The sequence below is a fragment of the Saccopteryx leptura genome, chromosome 1, assembly GCF_036850995.1.
Source record: "Saccopteryx leptura isolate mSacLep1 chromosome 1, mSacLep1_pri_phased_curated, whole genome shotgun sequence".
NCBI classification, from domain to species: Eukaryota; Metazoa; Chordata; class Mammalia; order Chiroptera; family Emballonuridae; genus Saccopteryx; species Saccopteryx leptura.
Genome location: NC_089503.1, coordinates 219,010,738 through 219,028,793, shown reverse-complemented (window position 1 = coordinate 219,028,793; position 18,056 = coordinate 219,010,738). Strand labels below are relative to the sequence as shown.

Sequence of the window (18,056 nt, the reverse complement as noted above, 5' to 3'; positions counted from 1 at the left end):
TATATAAGAGAAGGAGGAAAACAGTCTAAATTGACACAAAGGTCTCCCAAGATAGAGTTAAATGTCCTTTACAAAAAAAAAAAAAAGGTTAAAAAAGAAAGAGATTTAATTCAAATTAGAAGAATTTGGTGAGGAGTTTTCCCTACAAAACCAAAAAATCTGAAAATATTTTCCATGTATTATACTCATTTACCAATCCTCGGGCTACAGTGTATCCAGAAAATCTACTTAAATAGCCCAATTCAAATCCCTTTTCCTAGAAGAATCTTCCATTTGATCTCCACACTTCTAATTTCTCTCATCTGCTATTAAGCTAAAACATCCCAAGTTGTCTTCTGTTGTTCACATCACCCCCTCTACACTTTCATACAGAACTCTCCCTAGCACCTCCCTCCCCTTTGCTGTAGTGGTGCAAGCTCTCTGCTTTCTGGGCCTTATCCATTCTTCCTCACATGCTTTCCTTCCAGGCTATCTCTTAAGCTTCTGTTACATTCCCACCTCCTTCTAGTTCAGAACACACTGCACAATGTCTAAACCATCCAGTGGTGAGAGATCAGCCTATTCTTTTTTTTTTTTTTAAGTAAGAGGCAGGGAGGCAGAGAGACTCCTGCATGTACCCTGACCAGGATCCACCCAGCAAGCCCCCTACCAGGCCAGTGCTCTGCCCATCTGGGGCCACTGTTTCATTGCTAGGCAATCAAGTTATTTTTAGCACCTGAGGAGAGGCCATGGAGCAATCCTCAGCCCTGCCAGGGCCAACTTGCTTGAACCATTCGAGCCATGGCTGCGGGAGGTGAAGAGAGAGTGAAAGAGAAGGAGAAGAGGGGTAGGGGCAGAGAAGCAGATGGGTGCTTCTCCTGTGTGCCCTGACTGGGAATCGAACCTGGGACTTCCACATGCCTGGCCAATGCTCTACCACCCAGCCAACCAGCCAGGGCGAGATCAGCCTGTTCTAAGCAAAATAAACTAATCACCACTTCACTTACTTGTTTAAACTAAGGATCAGTGCATGTGTTACCTGCTATCATGGGATAAATAAAGGCCATATATATATATTCCCTACAGTTCCTGCTTAAATTGCTACTCTGTAATCTATTATGATTTAAAACATCATCCTTGATACCTCATGAATCTGCTGGATGCATCACCATATAGGGCAGTTAGTTGGGCCATGGTGCATATAGCAGATCCCAGGTCTCCTCCTCTCTGTCGTCACTTGTACTAGGATATGGACAATTTAAGTGGGAATGCCGGATGTATTAATATTGCTTCAGACTAAAAACTTTCTCTACTTTTCTCTCTAACTTGTTTTACTTTCTCTAACTCCACTACATTTCCACTTATATATCCAGCCAAAATGATGTCCACATGTCTCTTAACAATGTCTTGTTTCCGATTCACCTAACTAAAAACCATCCTCTGATACTTGCAGGAATCCGACCAGGCTGGTCCAACGGGAGTTTCAGTGCGAGGACCGCCAAGGCTGCCACCAAGGTAGGCGTGGGGAAGCTTCTTAAAAGTAAGTTAGAGGACAATGAATGACTCAGAGACTGGACTTTCCTTTCTGTCATCAAAAATGAGGCTGTTGGCCTTAGATCTTCTAAAGATATATCAGACTCATGAATCCACCCAGGCCACTAGCCTATAGTCTGCTTCCGACAGCAGGCTGTAGGAATCTCTGCTGCTGCTTTCCTTCAATGCAATCCAAAAACTCATAGAACACAACCGTGGACCTCTGTCACTTTTCCTCAAATGAACAAGACTCCTTTTGGAACCTAAAGCAACTCCACTCTGGAATGAACACACCCTCACATAGTCACTTCCACACTCTCACTCTCACACCTTCACATAACTCCCAGTAGGAGGAACCAGCCTGGTTTTGGCATTTCCAAAGAGACAAACTCTGTGATCTTAGCGGTGACCTGCCTTCCTGAGTTCCAGGGTTGTAGGAACAGAAAGCTGTGATGCTCTCAGAAGATGTTACTCTGCTGGAAATTAAATGGTTTTTATCACAGGGAATAAGGAAAGGCTTTCAAAGTAATGGTTTTCCTATCTCATTTTCAAAACAACTTTATATTAATCTAAACTAGAGTTGGAATAATAATTGCGATAATATGAATATTAGGGGAGTATGGTGTTCCTTTTCTAATCATGGACTAGACCCCATTGCATACACCTGACATCTTATTATAAGCTTTTCATCGCAGACTTTGGTAGAAAGTGCTTAGTCTTCTGAAACAATCATGGTGTGTTTAGGAGCAAATGGGGCCTTAGAGAGCTCTTGATAGTAAATGCTTGTTTGTCTTGAACAAATGAATCTCTAGTGCAAGATCAGAGGAAGGTGGAACATCATGGCATTTTCTCTAATAATGTTTAATGCAGCAGCCATTTGCTCTGAAATAGCATACCCTGCATGTTTAGGTAATTGTACAGTATTATACTAGAGAAAGCCGTGTGTGTGTGTGTGTGTGTGTGTGTGTGTGTGTGTGTGTGTACAAAACAAGCTAGTATTATGATCAAACACTGACTCACAGCTCCCGCATTGCCTTTCAGACCTGTAAATGGAAAAGTCATACCAGCTCGCCAGCCTCCCCCCAAGGGGGCCCCCGAGAGACCACCTCCCCCCAGACTTTCTACAGCCAGAACATCTGATAAGAAACTGCCTTTCAATCGCTCTTCTTCTGACATGGACCTTCAGAAAAAACAAAATAACTTGGCACCCAGACTCTCAAAAGCCAAGAGTCAAGTTTTTAAAAGTCAGGAGCCGGTGCTACCCCCTCGCCCTAAACCAGGACACCCTCTCTACAGGAAATACATGGTAAGTTAGCTTTTAAAAATGTCTGTGGTCAGGAGGTTTGTCCTAAGGTAATATATGAGATCCGTTATTCCTTAGAGGAAGAGGATGCAACAAATGTGGACTTGACCTTTGACTCTGAAAGTGCTTTAGATAAGTAAGTAGGCCATATTAAACCTAGATCATTAAAGCAGGCTTTCATTATTAGGAGAAATACAGGAAGAGGAAGCAGGACAGATAGGAATTGACCAAACACTGAAAACCCTTATCTAGTAGGTTGACCAGTGGTCGGCAAACTCATTAGTCAACAGAGCCAAATATCAACAGTACAACGATTGAAATTTCTTTTGAGAGCCAAAGTTTTTAAACTTAAACTATATAGATAGGTACATTCCTTATCGAGGTAGCGCCCACACGTGGTATTTTGTGGAAGAGCCACACTCAAGGGGCCAAAGAGCCGCATGTGGCTCGAGAGCTGCAGTTTGCCGACCAGGGGCTAGACTGATGGAAGTAAGTGACAGATTTTATAGTTTATATCCCTCACCCACAGAGTAAAATTTAAAATAAAATAGAAAGAAAGGTATTATTAAGATGGATGGTTTTTCCCTAATAGTCCCATTTCTAAACCTAATTATCATGGTCCATTTAAAAGTTACCAGTTAGAAGTTTTCATCAGTAATTGAGGTAGTTGAGATATTAATTATATTCTTTTTTTTTTGTTTTTTGTTTTTGTTTTTTTCCATTTTTCTGAAGCTGGAAACAGGGAGAGACAGTCAGACAGACTCCCGCATGCGCCCCACCGGGATCCACCCTGCACGCCCACCAGGGGCGAAGCTCTGCCCATCCTGGGCGTCGCCATGTTGCGACCAGAGCCACTCTAGCGCCTGAGGCAGAGGCCACAGAGCCATCCCCAGCGCCTGGGCCATCTTTGCTCCAATGGAGCCTCGGCTGCGGGAGGGGAAGAGAGAGACAGAGAGGAAGGAGAGGGGGAGGGGTGGAGAAGCAAATGGGCGCTTCTCCTGTGTGCCCTGGCCGGGAATCGAACCCGGGTCCTCCGCACGCTAGGCCAACGCTCTACCACTGAGCCAACCGGCCAGGGCTAATTATATTCTTTTATGAATATTTTTCTCATCATATGACCTTAAACCTTTGTCTTCATTTCCCACTCCTAAAAACAGAGTTGATGTGCGTTCTCCACGTTAGTCAGCTTACCTGATAAGATCCAGAACAAATAAAAATAAGGAGATCAGGGAGGGCCTGTTATTTTTTTAATTGATTTTAGAGAGAGGGGTTGGGAGAGAGAAAGAAACATAGATTTGTTTTTCCATTTATTTGTGCATTCATTGTTTCATTCTTTTACGTGTCCTGACTGGGGATCGAACCTGCAACCTTGGAATATCCAGGCAATGCTCTGACCAGTTGAGCTACCTAGCCAAAGCCCATTTGTATTTAAACAGTTGTATGGCAGTAGTTTTTACTAAGACCAGGAACTAATAATTTTATATTGTGCTATATTTCCATCATTGAGCCAGAAGTTATTTTCATTTTAAGCCATTTAGGATTTTTTTAAATCCTCCATAGACAAATAAGAAAAATATTTTATATTCATATTTATTTAAACTGATGAAATTTTTAAAAGACTTTACTGATTGATTTTAGAGAGAGGAAAGAGAGAGAAGGGTGTGGGGAGGAGCATGAAGCATCAACTGATAGTAGTTGTTTCTCGTATGCGCCTTGACTGGGCAAGCCCAGGGTTTCCAAGTTTATGAATCCGGAGAGAGTACAGTGATCAGGGAAGGTCTTTTGTTTAGCAAAAGACCACGCTCAAGGTCGACTCTATCCACTGCACTTGATCCACCACAGGTCAGGCATGATGAAATTTTTAAATGCTGAAACCCAGGGGGTATTCTTTTGGGTAGGTTACTTAAAAATAACAACTAAAAATAGTAGTTAATGTGTTGAAAGTACTTATTTGGGCCAGGTGTTGTTTGAAGCTATTATGTATATTAAATATTTCATTTATTCCTCATACCAACCCCTGTGAAGTAGATACTATTATTATCTCTTATACAAATGAGGAAAATAATAATACACAGAGCCATTAAGTAGATTATTCAGGGCCATAAAGTTAGTTAAAGGTGGAACCATCTTTTGAGCGTAGATCAACTGACTCAGAGCCCGTGCTCTTAACCATTATGCCATACTATGAAAATAGTGTTACTACTTGCAGAGTCTGTATACACTTGCTTTGTCTATTCCATGTGAAGAGCCTCATTCAGGGGACACCAGTTTGTTTATGATTCTTAGCATAGCCCTGTGATGTCAATAAAGCATTTGTAGAACTCATTAATAAGTTAAAATAATGGTATATTAGAGTAATATATCTCATTATGATATAATTCCTTAGATTCCTCATTTTTCTAAAGGTACCATACCACTAATTGCTAACCAGGAACCTGGGTACACAGGGAGCTCTGGGACTCAGACAGAAACTCTGGAAAGCATCCAGAGCATCCGCATCTTTGCTGCTGAGAGATGGAAGGGCCCAAGCAGCCTGTTTCCTTGTTGGAAGGGAGCCTATGGGATTACACTTCCCAGCTGTGTGTTTATATTGCAAAGGCTCTCTGACCTGTACTTTTCAGCCAGAGCTGACCAAGGCAGGGAACAGAGTTCCCTAGCCAGCATGGGGTGTGGTTATAAAAACCAGTCTAAGATCAGACAGAGCTGAGTGGACCAGGAAGTAATGGGCCCAGCAGTGAAAGGGTCTGAGCAGACACTTGGTAGCAGAGAGGCACTAGAAGACGAAATCCAAGGCACATGAAGCTGTCATTCAAGCACTACAGAGGAGGTGCAAGTCCCCGATCGGCCTTCAGGACTACAGCCACTGGGAGCCTGACTCAAAGTCAGGCCTCGCTCGACAGGCTGTGAGGGCAGGTGCTGAGCATTTATCCTTCAGGCACCAGGGAACTTGACAGACTTTCCTATGACCTAGAACTTCCTGGTTGTGGTTGTTAAAGAGCACTTCCGGCCCCATCCAGCTGCTGTGGGCTTGCCGCCACACCCCTCTCCATGAAGAGTGGTGCGCCCCATAGACCTAGTAAGTTGTACTTCCTTTAGGCACACTGCCAAACCCCAGATGACCAGCAGTGTAGGAGGAGGTTTCCTGACTGTGAATAATCCTTTCATTGGTTTCTGTTTAAGCTGCCTGTGCCCCATGGGATTGCCAGCAAAGACATTATCTCGCACAACCCTGGAGAACTCTCTTGCAAGGTAAGGTGGAGCTCTTTCTTTATGACAGATGTAAAAAATCACGAGCCTCTGTCACTGCTTTCCACATTATTAAATGCTTTAGGCTCCAAAGATTAAAATGTGGAAGAAAGTAATAATGCTTTATTGAATAATAATTGCTTCAGAAAGTGGTATTGTGCCTTGCAGCGTGGGGATGTACTGGTGATGCTGAAGGAGGCAGAAAATAATTACTTGGAATGCCAAAGGGGAGAAGACAGCGGCAGGGTTCACCTGTCTCAGATGAAGATCATCACTCCGCTAGAGGAACACCTCAGGAGCAGACCAGACGTAAGGAATTAATATTGTACAGCGCTCGTATCACCCATGGCAGTTCATTCTATAGGCCTATTAATTACACCTCATCCTCGGGTTTTTATTAGCGTTTTTAAAAACAGAGTAAAAATTACAGTGGCATTTTATTTCGTCTTAAGAATAAATTACTTCTAAGAGACTTGGCACGGCCTTGCTAATCACCTTGATACACAGTGACGACTGCGTGCTTTCCCTCTGTCATTTCGTGCTGACTTACAGCAACCAGAGCGCTTGGTCATTAGTTTTCAACAGCGAGAGCCATTTACTTTTTTTTTTTTTTTTTTTTTTTGTATTTTTCTGAATTTGGAAACGGGGAGGCAGTCAGACAGACTCCCGCATGCGCCCAACCAGGATCCACCCGGCACGCCCACCAGGGGTCGATGCTCTGCCCATCTGGGGCATCGCTCTGCTGCAATCGGAGCCATTCTAGCACCTGAGGCAGAGGCCACAGAGCCATCCTCAGCGCCCGGGCCAACTTTGCTCCAATGGAGCCTTGGTGCCTGGGCCAACTTTGCTCCAATGGAGCCTTGGCTGCGGGAGGGGAAGACAGAGACAGAGAGGAAGAAGAGGGGGAGGGGTGGAGAAGCAGATGGGCGCTTCTCCTGTGTGCCCTGGCCGGGAATTGAACCCAGGACTCCTGCACGCCAGGCCGACACTCTACCACTGAGCCAACCAGCCAGGGCCCCATTTACTTTTTGAATAATGTAACGATATTTACTAAAATGCCGGATTAATTTCCTAGAAAAATGGATAATTATTTTAAAAGGGTCCCTATAAATGCTAAGTCTAACATTTTTTTAGAAAAGCACTTTCTTTTAAGATTTAAGCTTAGTGTAAACCTCATTTCTCTGATTGTAGCTGATAAAGTAATGAAATAAAATCCAACAACCTGAAGTTACAGTTTACGCCTAATAAGTTTATGGATCCGGGGAGAGTATAGTGATCAGAGAAGGTCTATTGTTTAGCAAGAAAAATGCCATTCGAACTGTATTTAGAGGTGTATTTTTACGAGGGTGTCTTGACTTACCCAGTTACTGTTAGTTAATGTGGCAAACATAAGAAATACACCCACCAGTGATTGACTCTGTGTTAAGTGTTTGGTTTCCTGTTCATCCTGGCTTTGTTCTCAGAAGGCAGTTTGCTGAGAAACTAAAAATTTGTATATTAGAGAGCAGAGAAGATACATGGTAAGCTGGTTGCAACTGGAATACTGACAGCTCTCAGTGTAAGTCACATGGGGAATGTGCTTCCGTCACTTGTTTTCTCTTAGTCTTGACCCAGAGGTACCCACCTGTCAAAGCTGTCCTGCCTTTCTCTCTCAGAACGCACAGAGGGGTAACTGGGATCCGGGCTGCCAACAGCTGCTTTTTATGAAATATAAAAGCTACAAAGTTGAGAAGTCATTCTTTTTTAACAGTCCAAATTTTTTTCCACGTACACCGTGACCTGACAAAGTCCTGGCCAGATTGCTCGGTTGGTTGGAGCGTCATCCTGGAACACAGGTTACTGGTTCGATTCCCCGGTCAGGGCACATACAGCAACAGCTCAGTGTTCCTGTCTGTCTCTCTGCCCCCAGCCCCCAAAAAAGGAAACATGACCTTACTCATCTTGCAGAGTTGGCCTATGATGGACAACTACAGGTGATCCTAAAATGAATTTTCCTTTAGCCTTCTGGTTTTATGGCTAGCATTACATATTTTTTTTTTTTTTAGAAAAGAAATTTTACCTATTTGAAAGCCCAGTTTTAAGGTAAAGATTTCTAAAAATGTGTTATCTTCTCCTCTACCTTAGTAAATACAAAATATCAAATGCTAGCAGTTGAGGTTTAATCTGAAGACCATGGGGAAAGTGGGAGATTGTTACCTGGTTACAAGCCCAGACCCAGGCTTCAGGGAGCTGGGTTCCAGTTCCCCTCCACCACCTTAGGTAGTTATGTCTAAACTACGCTTCTTCAATGTATGGGTTAGGCACAGTAATTCCTCACATTGTCGGTTTTTAGAATGGACATATGTTCCATTTATATAAGAATGCAGCATAGGTAAATCCAGAAAGTAGATTAGTGGCTGCCTAGGGTTGGAGGATGGGTGTTGGTCAAGGGGAGTGACTGCTAATGGGTGGGTTTCTTCAGGGAGGCCGGGGATAGAAATAGTGTTAAACTTAGACTGTGGTGATGGTTGTACAATTCTGTGAATGTAGTAAAACAGTATACTTTAAATGGGTGCATTTCATGATATGTGAATTACATCTCAAAGATGTTTAAAAAATTAAATGAGCTAATTAATGCATATAAGGTGTTTACACAGTAAGTGAACAATGAATATTAGCTACTCTTATTATTCATTTGTAGTAGCAGTTAGAATCATATTGAAAAAGAGTTTTTGCCTGACCAGGCGGTGGCACAGTGGATAGAGTGTCAGACTGGGACGCGGAGGACCCAGGTTTGAAACCCCAAGGTCTCTGGCTTGAGCGCTGGCTCATCTGGTTTGAGCAAGGCTCACCAGCTTGAGCCCAATGTCGCCAGCTTGAGCAAAAGGTCACTCAAACTGCTGTAGCCCCCCCCAGTCAAGGCACATGTGAGAAAGCAATCAATGAACAACTAAGCTGCCACTACGAAGAACTGACGCTTCAAATCTCTTTCCCTTCCTATCTGTCTCTCTCTGTCTCTATCACAAAAAAAAGAAAAAGAAGAGAAAAAGTTTTGAAATATATTAGACATACCTACCAGTTACCCACCCTAATGGTGTGTCTGAGTTGTACTGACCACTATGGCCAATACTATACATATTTAGCCTTTTCCCCTTGCCCTTCACCCACCTGAGCAGCATTACCAGGGTTATCAATGTACTGAAGTCGGAGAGGGAAGGTAATTGGGAGTCACAAGTTATTATTCCATCTCTTCTACCCTTCCAGGCGCGGTTGTATTTAGATTGTTGTGTTCTGTGTGGGGTAGGCCTATAACTTCATTTATTTTCCAAATGGATAGTCATCCAACCTAACACAATTTTTTTAAGTGAGAAGAGGGGAGATAGTGGAACAGATTCCCACATGTGCCCTGACTGAGATCCACCCAGCAACCACCGGCTGAGGCCAATGTTCAGACCAGCCGAGCTATCCTCAGCATTTGGGCCCTTGCTTGAAACAGTCAAGCCACTGGATAAGAGAGGCAAAGAGAGAGAGAGAAGGGGGAGAGGGAGGGTAAGAGAACCACGTGCTCACTTCTCATGTGTGCCCTGACGGGGGATCAAACCCAGGATGTCTGCATGCTGGGCTGACGCTCTGTCCACTGAGCAAACCAGCCTGGGCCACACAATTTATTTATCTTTTTATTTTTATTTTCAAGTTACAGTTGACAGACAATATTATATTAGTTTCAGGTATATAACCCAGTGATTAGACATTACGTAACGTAAGTGATCATCCTGATAAATCTCGTACCCATCTAACACCATACATAGATTTTTTAGAATATTCTTGACTCTATTCCCTATGCTGTACTTTACAGCCCCAGGACAATGTTGTAATGCAGATGTGTACTTCTTAATCCCTTCTCCTTTTTCACCCCTCTTCCGAACCCCCTCCCATCTGACAACTGTCAAAATGTTCTCTGTATCTATGAGTCTGTTTCTGATCTGCTTGTTTATTTTGTTTTTGAGATTCAACTGTTGATAGATATGTATTTATTGATATTTTACTCATATTTTTTTTATAAATAAATTTTTATTTTAATGGGGTGACATCAATAAATCAGGGTACATACATTCAAAGAAAACATTTCCAGGTTATCTTGTCATTTAGTTCTGTTGCATACCCATCACCCGAAGAGAGATCGTCCTCCGCCACCCTCCATCCAGTTCTCTCTGTACCCCTTCCCCTCCCCCTCTCCCTCCTTCCCTCCCCCCACCCCCCGTAACCACCACACTCCTGTCCATGCCTCTTAGTCTCGCTTTTATGTCCCACCAATGTATGGAATCCTGCAGTTCCTGTTTTTTTCTGATTCGCTTATTTCACCCCGCACAATGCTACCAAGGCTCCACCATTCCGCTGTAAGTGATCTGATGTCATCATTTCTCCTAGACCTAGCTGAATAATATACCATGGTGTATATGTGCCCCATCTTCTTCATCCAGTCCTCTATTTTTTTTTACAGTGATTAAAAGCCTTTAAGCAAACTCTTGGCCAATACAGCAAGAATCCATAAAAGAGTAGTGTCCTTAACATGTTCACCAAGTCCAAGTTGGCCCCATCACCATGCCAAATCCCTGAAAAATGCAACCCAACCACAGTTCAGTCTGTTAGGAGCTGTCACAGGGAGCAGGAGTCCAGGAAAAGTCCACATCCAGGAAAAGTCCGCATGGCACTGGAATTGTTGTCACCATTCTATACTTTGCAGCTCATGTCCAAGTCCTAATGACCGCTGCTTCTAGCTGGTAATGATTCAGGTAGACTGGAAAAAGCCATTTGCAGCATGCGTGGATATGGAGCTTCTGTTCTCCTCTGCCTGGAGAGTTGAGACCAGGTTGCTTTTCCCTGGAGCTCTGTGACTGTGGCATGGTAAAGAGAACCTTGGGATACACTAAGCTGGGTGGCAAAGGTAAATTCATAATACAAGTTGGCAAAAGGAGGAAAGAGAGCTCTAAATTAGGAGTAGGTCCCAGCCTGAAATATGAGTGAGGCATTGAGGTAGGAGGGATAAAGGAAACACTATATATTAAGCAAAGCAGCAGAAAATAGGACTATCAACACCCACAACAGAGATCCTTGAGGGAAGAATAAAAAACCTGACTATTCAGGCAAAACATAGTTAAGTGGCCCTTGTGCAAGTGAGATCAGTTTACCTGCTTCTTGGAAGAAATACCCTAGGCTCGTCCACAGTGTCGTAGATGGGGCCGACAGCCCTGGGCACCTTCAGCCTTCAGTGGCAAACCCCAGCATTCTGGGCAAGGTTAGGTCATAGGTGGCTGGAGCAGGGCTGGAAGAGACTGAACCCTCCCTTAGAGGAGCGAGGGGGAAGCCCACCTTCCAGTGTCCCTGTTTCCTCACAGCAGAGGCGTGTAAGCCTGGCAGGCTTTAGCTCAATGACCTTCCTTTCCACTATTGAAGCAGGACCCAGATGGCATCCTATGAGACCCCTTTGGGGCGTTGGAGCCTTTAAGGGTGTATCCTAAAAGCTGGTAGTTCCCCTGATCTCTATTGGGCTTTTTCTGCCTCTAGGTATCTTAAAAGCCATTCTCAGAAGATCTCGCTGAGGAGTTTGAGGATCCCCATCCGCCTATATAAATCTTTTCCATATATCTGGAGCTATTTGGAAAAAGACAAAACAGTGTTATTAGCTAGATCTAATAAAGAAGGTAGTAGTTTGCAGGCGAAAAAGATTTGGTGTCTCCTGTTCATCAGCATTCAAAAGAAATGTAAATTTTTTTTTTTTTAGTAAAAAGCGTGATATGGTAGACCCGTAGGAGTCATTGGCCTGGTGTGCAGGATTCCCGGGTTTGATTCCTGGCCAGAGCATACAGGAGAAGCGCCCCTCTACTTCTCCACCCCTCCCCCTCTCCTTCCTCTCCGTCTCTCTCTTCCCGCCCGCAGCCAAGGCTCCACCGGAGCAAAGCCACCCCGGGCACTAAGGATGGCCCCATGGCCTCCGCCCCAGTCGCTAGAATGGCTCTGGTTGTAACAGAGCAACACCCCAGATGGGCAGAGCATTTCCCCCTGGTAGGCATGCCAGGTGGATCCCAGTCAGGCGCATGCAGGAGTCTGTCTGACTGCCTCCCCATTTCCATCTTCAGGAAAATACAAAAATAAATAAATAAAAGAAAAAATACTACGGGGAAAAAAAAAAGGGCATTCCCTTGTGCTAAAGCTCCAGGGAGCATGGAGTGAGCTTGAGTATGTCCTATGAAACATGGAGCTCTATGTTGACATATAAGTCTTTGAAGAAGGAGGAGCTGCTGAAATAGTTTATCAGCATTTGTCCCTAAGACAGCAGTTTTTATAGTGGAAACACCATACGTAAATATTTGCTGTCTGTCTATAGATTAAGGGGGGAATATGGCAAATGCTGAAAAGCCATGATCTTTGTGCCCCTCCCCTCCCCCAACCCCCTCTCTCTCCTCCCCCACCCTGTAACCCCAACACTGTTGTTCATGTCTCTGAGTCTCATCTTTATGTCCCACCTATGTATGGAATCATATAGTTCTTAATTTTTTCTGATTTACTTCTTTCACTCAGTATAATGTTCTCAAGGCCCATCCATGTTGTTGTAAAAGATCCTATGTCATCATTTCTTATGGCTGAGTAGTATTCCATAGTATATATATACCAAAGCTTTTTAATCCACTCGTCCTCTGATGGACACTTGGGCTGTTTCCAAATCTTTGCTATTGTGAACAATGCTGCCATAAACATGGGGGTGCATTTCTTCTTTTCAAACAATGCTATGGTGTTCTTGGGGTATATTCCTAACAGTGGTATAGCTGGGTCAAAAGGCAGTTCGATTTTTAATTTCTTGAGGAATCTCCATACTGTTTTCCACAGTGGCTGCACCAGTCTGCATTCCCACCAGCAGTGCAGGAGGGTTCCCTTTTCTCCACATCCTCACCAGCACTTATTCTGTGTTGTTTTATTGATGAGCGCCATTCTGACTGGTGTGAGGTGGTATCTCATTGTGGTTTTAATTTGCATTTCTCTAATCATTAGTGATGTTGAACATTTTTTCATATGCCTGTTGGCCATCTGTATGTCCTCTTTGGAGAAGTGTCTATTCATTTCTTTTGCCCATTTTTGGATTGGATTGTTTGTCTTCCTGGTATTAAGTTTTACAAGTTCTTTATAAATTTTGGTTATTAACCCCTTATCAGACACTATGTCAAATATATTCTCCCATTGTGTATTTTGTCTTTTTATTCTGTTCTTATTGTCTTTAGCTGTGCAGAAGCTTTTTAGTTTGATAAAGTCCCATTTGTTTATCCTGTCTTTTATTTCACTTGCCTGTGGAGACAAATCAGCAAATATATTGCTGTGAGAGATGTCAGAGAGCTTACTGCCTATGTTTTCTTCTAAGATGCTTATGGTTTCACGGCTTACATTCAAGTCTTTTATCCATTTTGAGTTTATTTTTGTGAGTGGTGTAAGTTGGTGGTCTAGTTTCATTTTTTTGCAGGTAGCTGTCCAGTTTTCCCAACACCATTTGTTGAAGAGGCTGTCTTTACTCCACTGTATGCTCTTACCTCCTTTGTCAAATATCAGTTGTCCATAGAGCTGTGGGTTTATTTCTGGGTTCTCTGTTCTGTTCCATTGATCTATGTGCCTGTTCTTATGCCAGTACCATGCTGTTTTGAGTACAGTGGCCTTATAATATAACTTGATATCTGGAAGTGTGATACCTCCCGCTTTTTTCTTCCTTTTCAAGATTGCTGAGGCTATTCGTGTTCTTTTTTGGTTCCATATAAATTTTTGGAATATGTGTTCTATGTCTTTGAAGTAAGTCATTGGTATTTTAATCGGTATTGCATTGAATTTATAAATTGCTTTGAGTAATATAGACATTTTAATGATGTTTATTCTTCCTAACCATGAGCACGGTATATGCCTCCACTTATTCGTATCCTCCCTGATTTCTTTTATCAATGTTTTATAATTTTCTGAGTACAAGTCTTTAATCTCCTTGGTTAGATTTATTCCTAGGTACTTTATTTTTTTGGTTGCAATAGTAAAGGGGATTGATTCCTTGATTTCTCTTTCTGACAGTTCATTATTAGTGTATAAAAATGCCTCTGATTTCTGAGTATTGATTTTATATCCTGCCACCTTGCCAAATTCATTTATCAGGTCTAGTAGTTTTTTGACTGAGACTTTAGGGTTTTCTATATACAATATCATGTCATCTGCAAATAATGATAGTTTTACTTCTTCTTTTCCAATTTGGATGCCTTTTATTTCTTTTTCTTGTCTGATTGCTGTGGCTAGGACTTCCAGAACTATGTTGAATAAGAGTGGTGAAAGGGGGCACCCCTGCTTTGTTTCGGATCTTAAGGGGATTGCTTTTAATTTTTGCCCATTGAGTATGATGTTGGCTGTGGGTTTGTCATAGATGGCCTTTATCATGTTGAGGTATGTTCCCTATATTCCCAATTTGCTGAGAGTTTTGATCATGAATGGATGCTGGACTTTATCAAATGCTTTTTCTGCATCTATTGAAATTATCATGTGGTTTTTCTCCTTTCTTTTGTTTTATGTGATGAATCACATTGATTGATTTGCGAATATTGTACCAGCCTTGCCTCCCAAGAATAAATCCTACTTGATCATGGTGATTTTTTCCATATATTGCTGGATCCGGTTGGCTAATATTTTGTTGAGGATTTTTGCATCTAAGTTCATCAGGGATATTGGCCTATAATTTTCTTTTTTTGTGTTGTCTTTGCCTGGTTTTGGAATCAGAATTATGCTCGCCTCATAAAAGGAGTTTGGAAGTCTTCCCTCCTCTTGAATTTTTTGAAATAGCTTGAGAAGGATAGGAGTTAGTTCTTCTTTGAATATTTGGTGGAATTCACTTGTGAAGTCATCAGGCCCAGGACTTTTCTTTTTTGGGACTTTTTTGATAGCTGTTTCAATCTCATTTATTGTAATTGGTCTGTTTAGGTTTTCTGATTCTTCCAGATTGATTTTTGGAAGATTATATGATTCAAGGAATTTGTCCATTTCATCTAGGTTGTCCAGTTTTTTGGCGTACAGTTCTTCATAGTATTTTCTTACAATATTTTGTATTTCTGTTGTGTCAGTGGTTTTTCTCCTTTCTTTTGTTTATGTGATGAATCACTCTCGTTGTTATTTCTCCACTCTCGTTTCTAATTTTATTTATTTGAGTCCTCTCTCTTTTTTTCTTGGTGAGTCTCGTTAAAGTTTCATCGATCTTGTTTACCTTTTCAAAGAACCAGCTCCTGGTTTCATTGATCCTCTGTATTGTTTCTTTAGCCTCTATGTCATTTATTTCTGCTCTGATCTTTATTATTTCCTTCCTTCTACTTGCTCTGGGCTCTACTTGCTGTTCTTTTTCTAGTTCTTTTAGATGCAGGGTTAAGTTGTTTATTTGAGCTTTTTCTAGCTTCTTGAGGTATGCCTGTAATGCTATAAACTTCCCTCTCAGGACTGCTTTTGCTGTGTCCCATAAATTTTGAGTTGATGTATGCTCATTATCGTTTGTTTCTAGGAATTTTTAAATTTCTTCTTTGATCTCAATGTTAACCCATTCATTGTTTAATAATGTGCTATTTAGTTTCCAAGTGTTTGAATGTTTTTCAATTTTTCTATTGTGGTTGATTTCTAGTTTAATGCCATTGTGATCAGAGAAAGTGCTTGATATGATTTCAATCTTCTTAAATTTGTTGAGCCCGCTTTTGTGCCCTAACATGTGGTCTATTCTAGAGAATGTACCGTGAGCACTTGAAAAGAATGTATATTCTGCTGTTTTAGGGTGAAAGGTTCTGAAGATATCTATTAAATCGAGTTGATCTAATATGTCCTTTAAGTCTGCTGTTTCTTTGTTAATTTTCTTTCTTGAGGATCTATCTAATGATGTTAATGGGGTATTGAAATCCCCTACTATTATAGTATTGCTGTTGATCTCGCCCTTTAAGTCCATCAAAGTCTGCTTTATATATTTAGGTGCTCCTATATTAGGTGCATAGATATTTATAATGGTTATATCTTCCTTTTGGATTGCTCCCTTTATCATTATGTAGTGACCTTCTTTATCTCTAACTATGGTCTTTGTTTTAAAGTCCATTTTGTCTGATATAAGTATTGCTACCCCAGATTTTTTTTCATTTCCATTTGCGTGAAATATTTTTTTCCATCCTTTTATCTTCAGTCTGTGTGCATCTTTTGATTTAAGGTGTGTCTCTTGTAGACAGCATATGTAAGGGTCCTGTTTTCTTATCCATGCAGCTACCCTATGTCTCTTGATCGGATCATTTAATCCATTAACATTTAAGGTTATTACTGATATGTAATTGTTTATTGCCATTTTTTTTTCTTTAAAACTGTATTTCTCTTTTCCTATATTCTTTTTTTCCTTTGATCTGTTTACAACAGGTCCCTTAGCATTTCTTGCAGCCTTGGTTTGGTTGCAGTGAAATCCTTGAGGTTTTTTTGTCTGTAAAGCTTTTTATTTCTCCTTCAATTTTAAATGATAGGCTTGCTGTATAAAATAGTCTTGGTTGTAAGTTCTTGTTCTGCATTACTTTGAATATTTCTTGCCATTCCCTTCTGGCCTCAAGTGTTTCTGTTGAGAAGTCAGAAGTCATCCTTATGGGGGCTCCTTTGTAGGTGATAGTCTTTTTTTCTCTAGCAGCTTTTAATATTTTCTCTTTATCATTTAGCTTTGGTATTTTAATTATGATGTGTCTTGGTGTTGGTTTCTTTGAGTTTCTCCTTAATGGAGTTCTCAGTGCTTCCTGAACATGTGAAATGTTTTCCTGCCTTAATTGGGGGAAGTTTTCCGCTATAATATGTTTGAACAAAGTCTCTATCCCTTGTTCTTTCTCTTCTTCTTCAGGAACCCCTATGATACGGATGTTATTTCTCTTCATGTTGTCACAGAGCTCTCTTAGAGTTTCCTCAGACTTTTTGTGTCTCTTTTCTTTTTTCTGCTCTGCTTCCATGCCTTTATTTATTGTGTCCTCTAACTCACTGATTCGATTCTCTGCTTCATCCATCCTGCTTTTAATTCCTTACATTGTATTCTTTATTTCAGATATTGTATTTGTCATTTCTGACTGATTCTTTTTTATTATTTCATTGTCCTTTTTTATATTTGTTATCTCTTTATTTAGGTTTTCGTAATGGCCATCTATGGTTGTTCTAATATATTTGAGCATCCTAACAATCGTTATTTTAAACTCTGCATCTGGTAATTTGGTTATATCTGATTCACTTAGGTCCTTTTCTGGGGATTTCTCTTGGTTTGTTTGTGTTGTATTTCTTTGCCTCCGCATTTTCTCTTCACGGGAGTGGCTGTGATCACATGCTCGGGTGCACAAGGGTTGGTGGCCTTGGCATTTGCCCCGCCCCCGTGTGTGACGATATGCTCGGTCCTGAGGGCACTGGTGAGCACCTTTGCTCAGCTGCGGGTCTCCGCCTGTTTCCGAGCTTTCACCCTGCCCTTGCAGGAGTATCCCACTCAAGGAACAGCTGCTAGCCTTGGCTCTACCGCCGGGCAGGGCTGCGTGCCCAAGCTCAGCTCCGTAGCGGAACTCCGCCTCTTCTGGGCTTTTGGCTCCACCCCCGCGGGAGGAGCCGGCTACCAAGTCAGACCGCAAGCCTGGGTTGCACGGGCGGGGCAGGGCCGTGCTCCTCTGCCCTTGCTCAGGGGCTGGTCTCCACCCTTTCCGGGGTTCCCGCCCTTCTCCCGGAGGCTGGATTAGAGGCTGCCAGCAGCTGAGCTTGACCGCTTTTGCACGCCCCCTTCTCCCCAGCCGGGCAGGATTGAGCTAACACCTGAGCCCAGTGGTGGCCAGCCGGCTTCTGCCCCTGCCAGCAAAACCGTGCTTTTGTCTCCCACTGCCGCCCGCTCTCCGGTGCGCCCTCAGCCGCGTGGGTGGGGGCGTTGCAGCTCGGACCATAAGACTCACTACTGTAGACCCGAAAGCTCCCTCCTTCTATGCGA

General features: G+C 42.3%; 1 protein-coding gene across 4 annotated transcripts in view; it reads left to right on the top strand.

Moving 5' to 3' along the window:
* Window positions 1-18,056, top strand: part of SH3D19 (SH3 domain containing 19) — a 195,456-nt gene that overhangs the window by 153,996 nt on the left and 23,404 nt on the right. For all 4 annotated transcript variants that reach the window (XM_066386452.1, XM_066386472.1, XM_066386462.1 and 1 more), the window contains 4 exons: window positions 1,433-1,494; window positions 2,554-2,818; window positions 5,996-6,064; window positions 6,230-6,370. In XM_066386452.1, coding sequence (XP_066242549.1) covers window positions 1,433-1,494; window positions 2,554-2,818; window positions 5,996-6,064; window positions 6,230-6,370 — 537 coding nt within the window. The remainder of the gene's footprint in view (window positions 1-1,432; window positions 1,495-2,553; window positions 2,819-5,995; window positions 6,065-6,229; window positions 6,371-18,056) is intronic.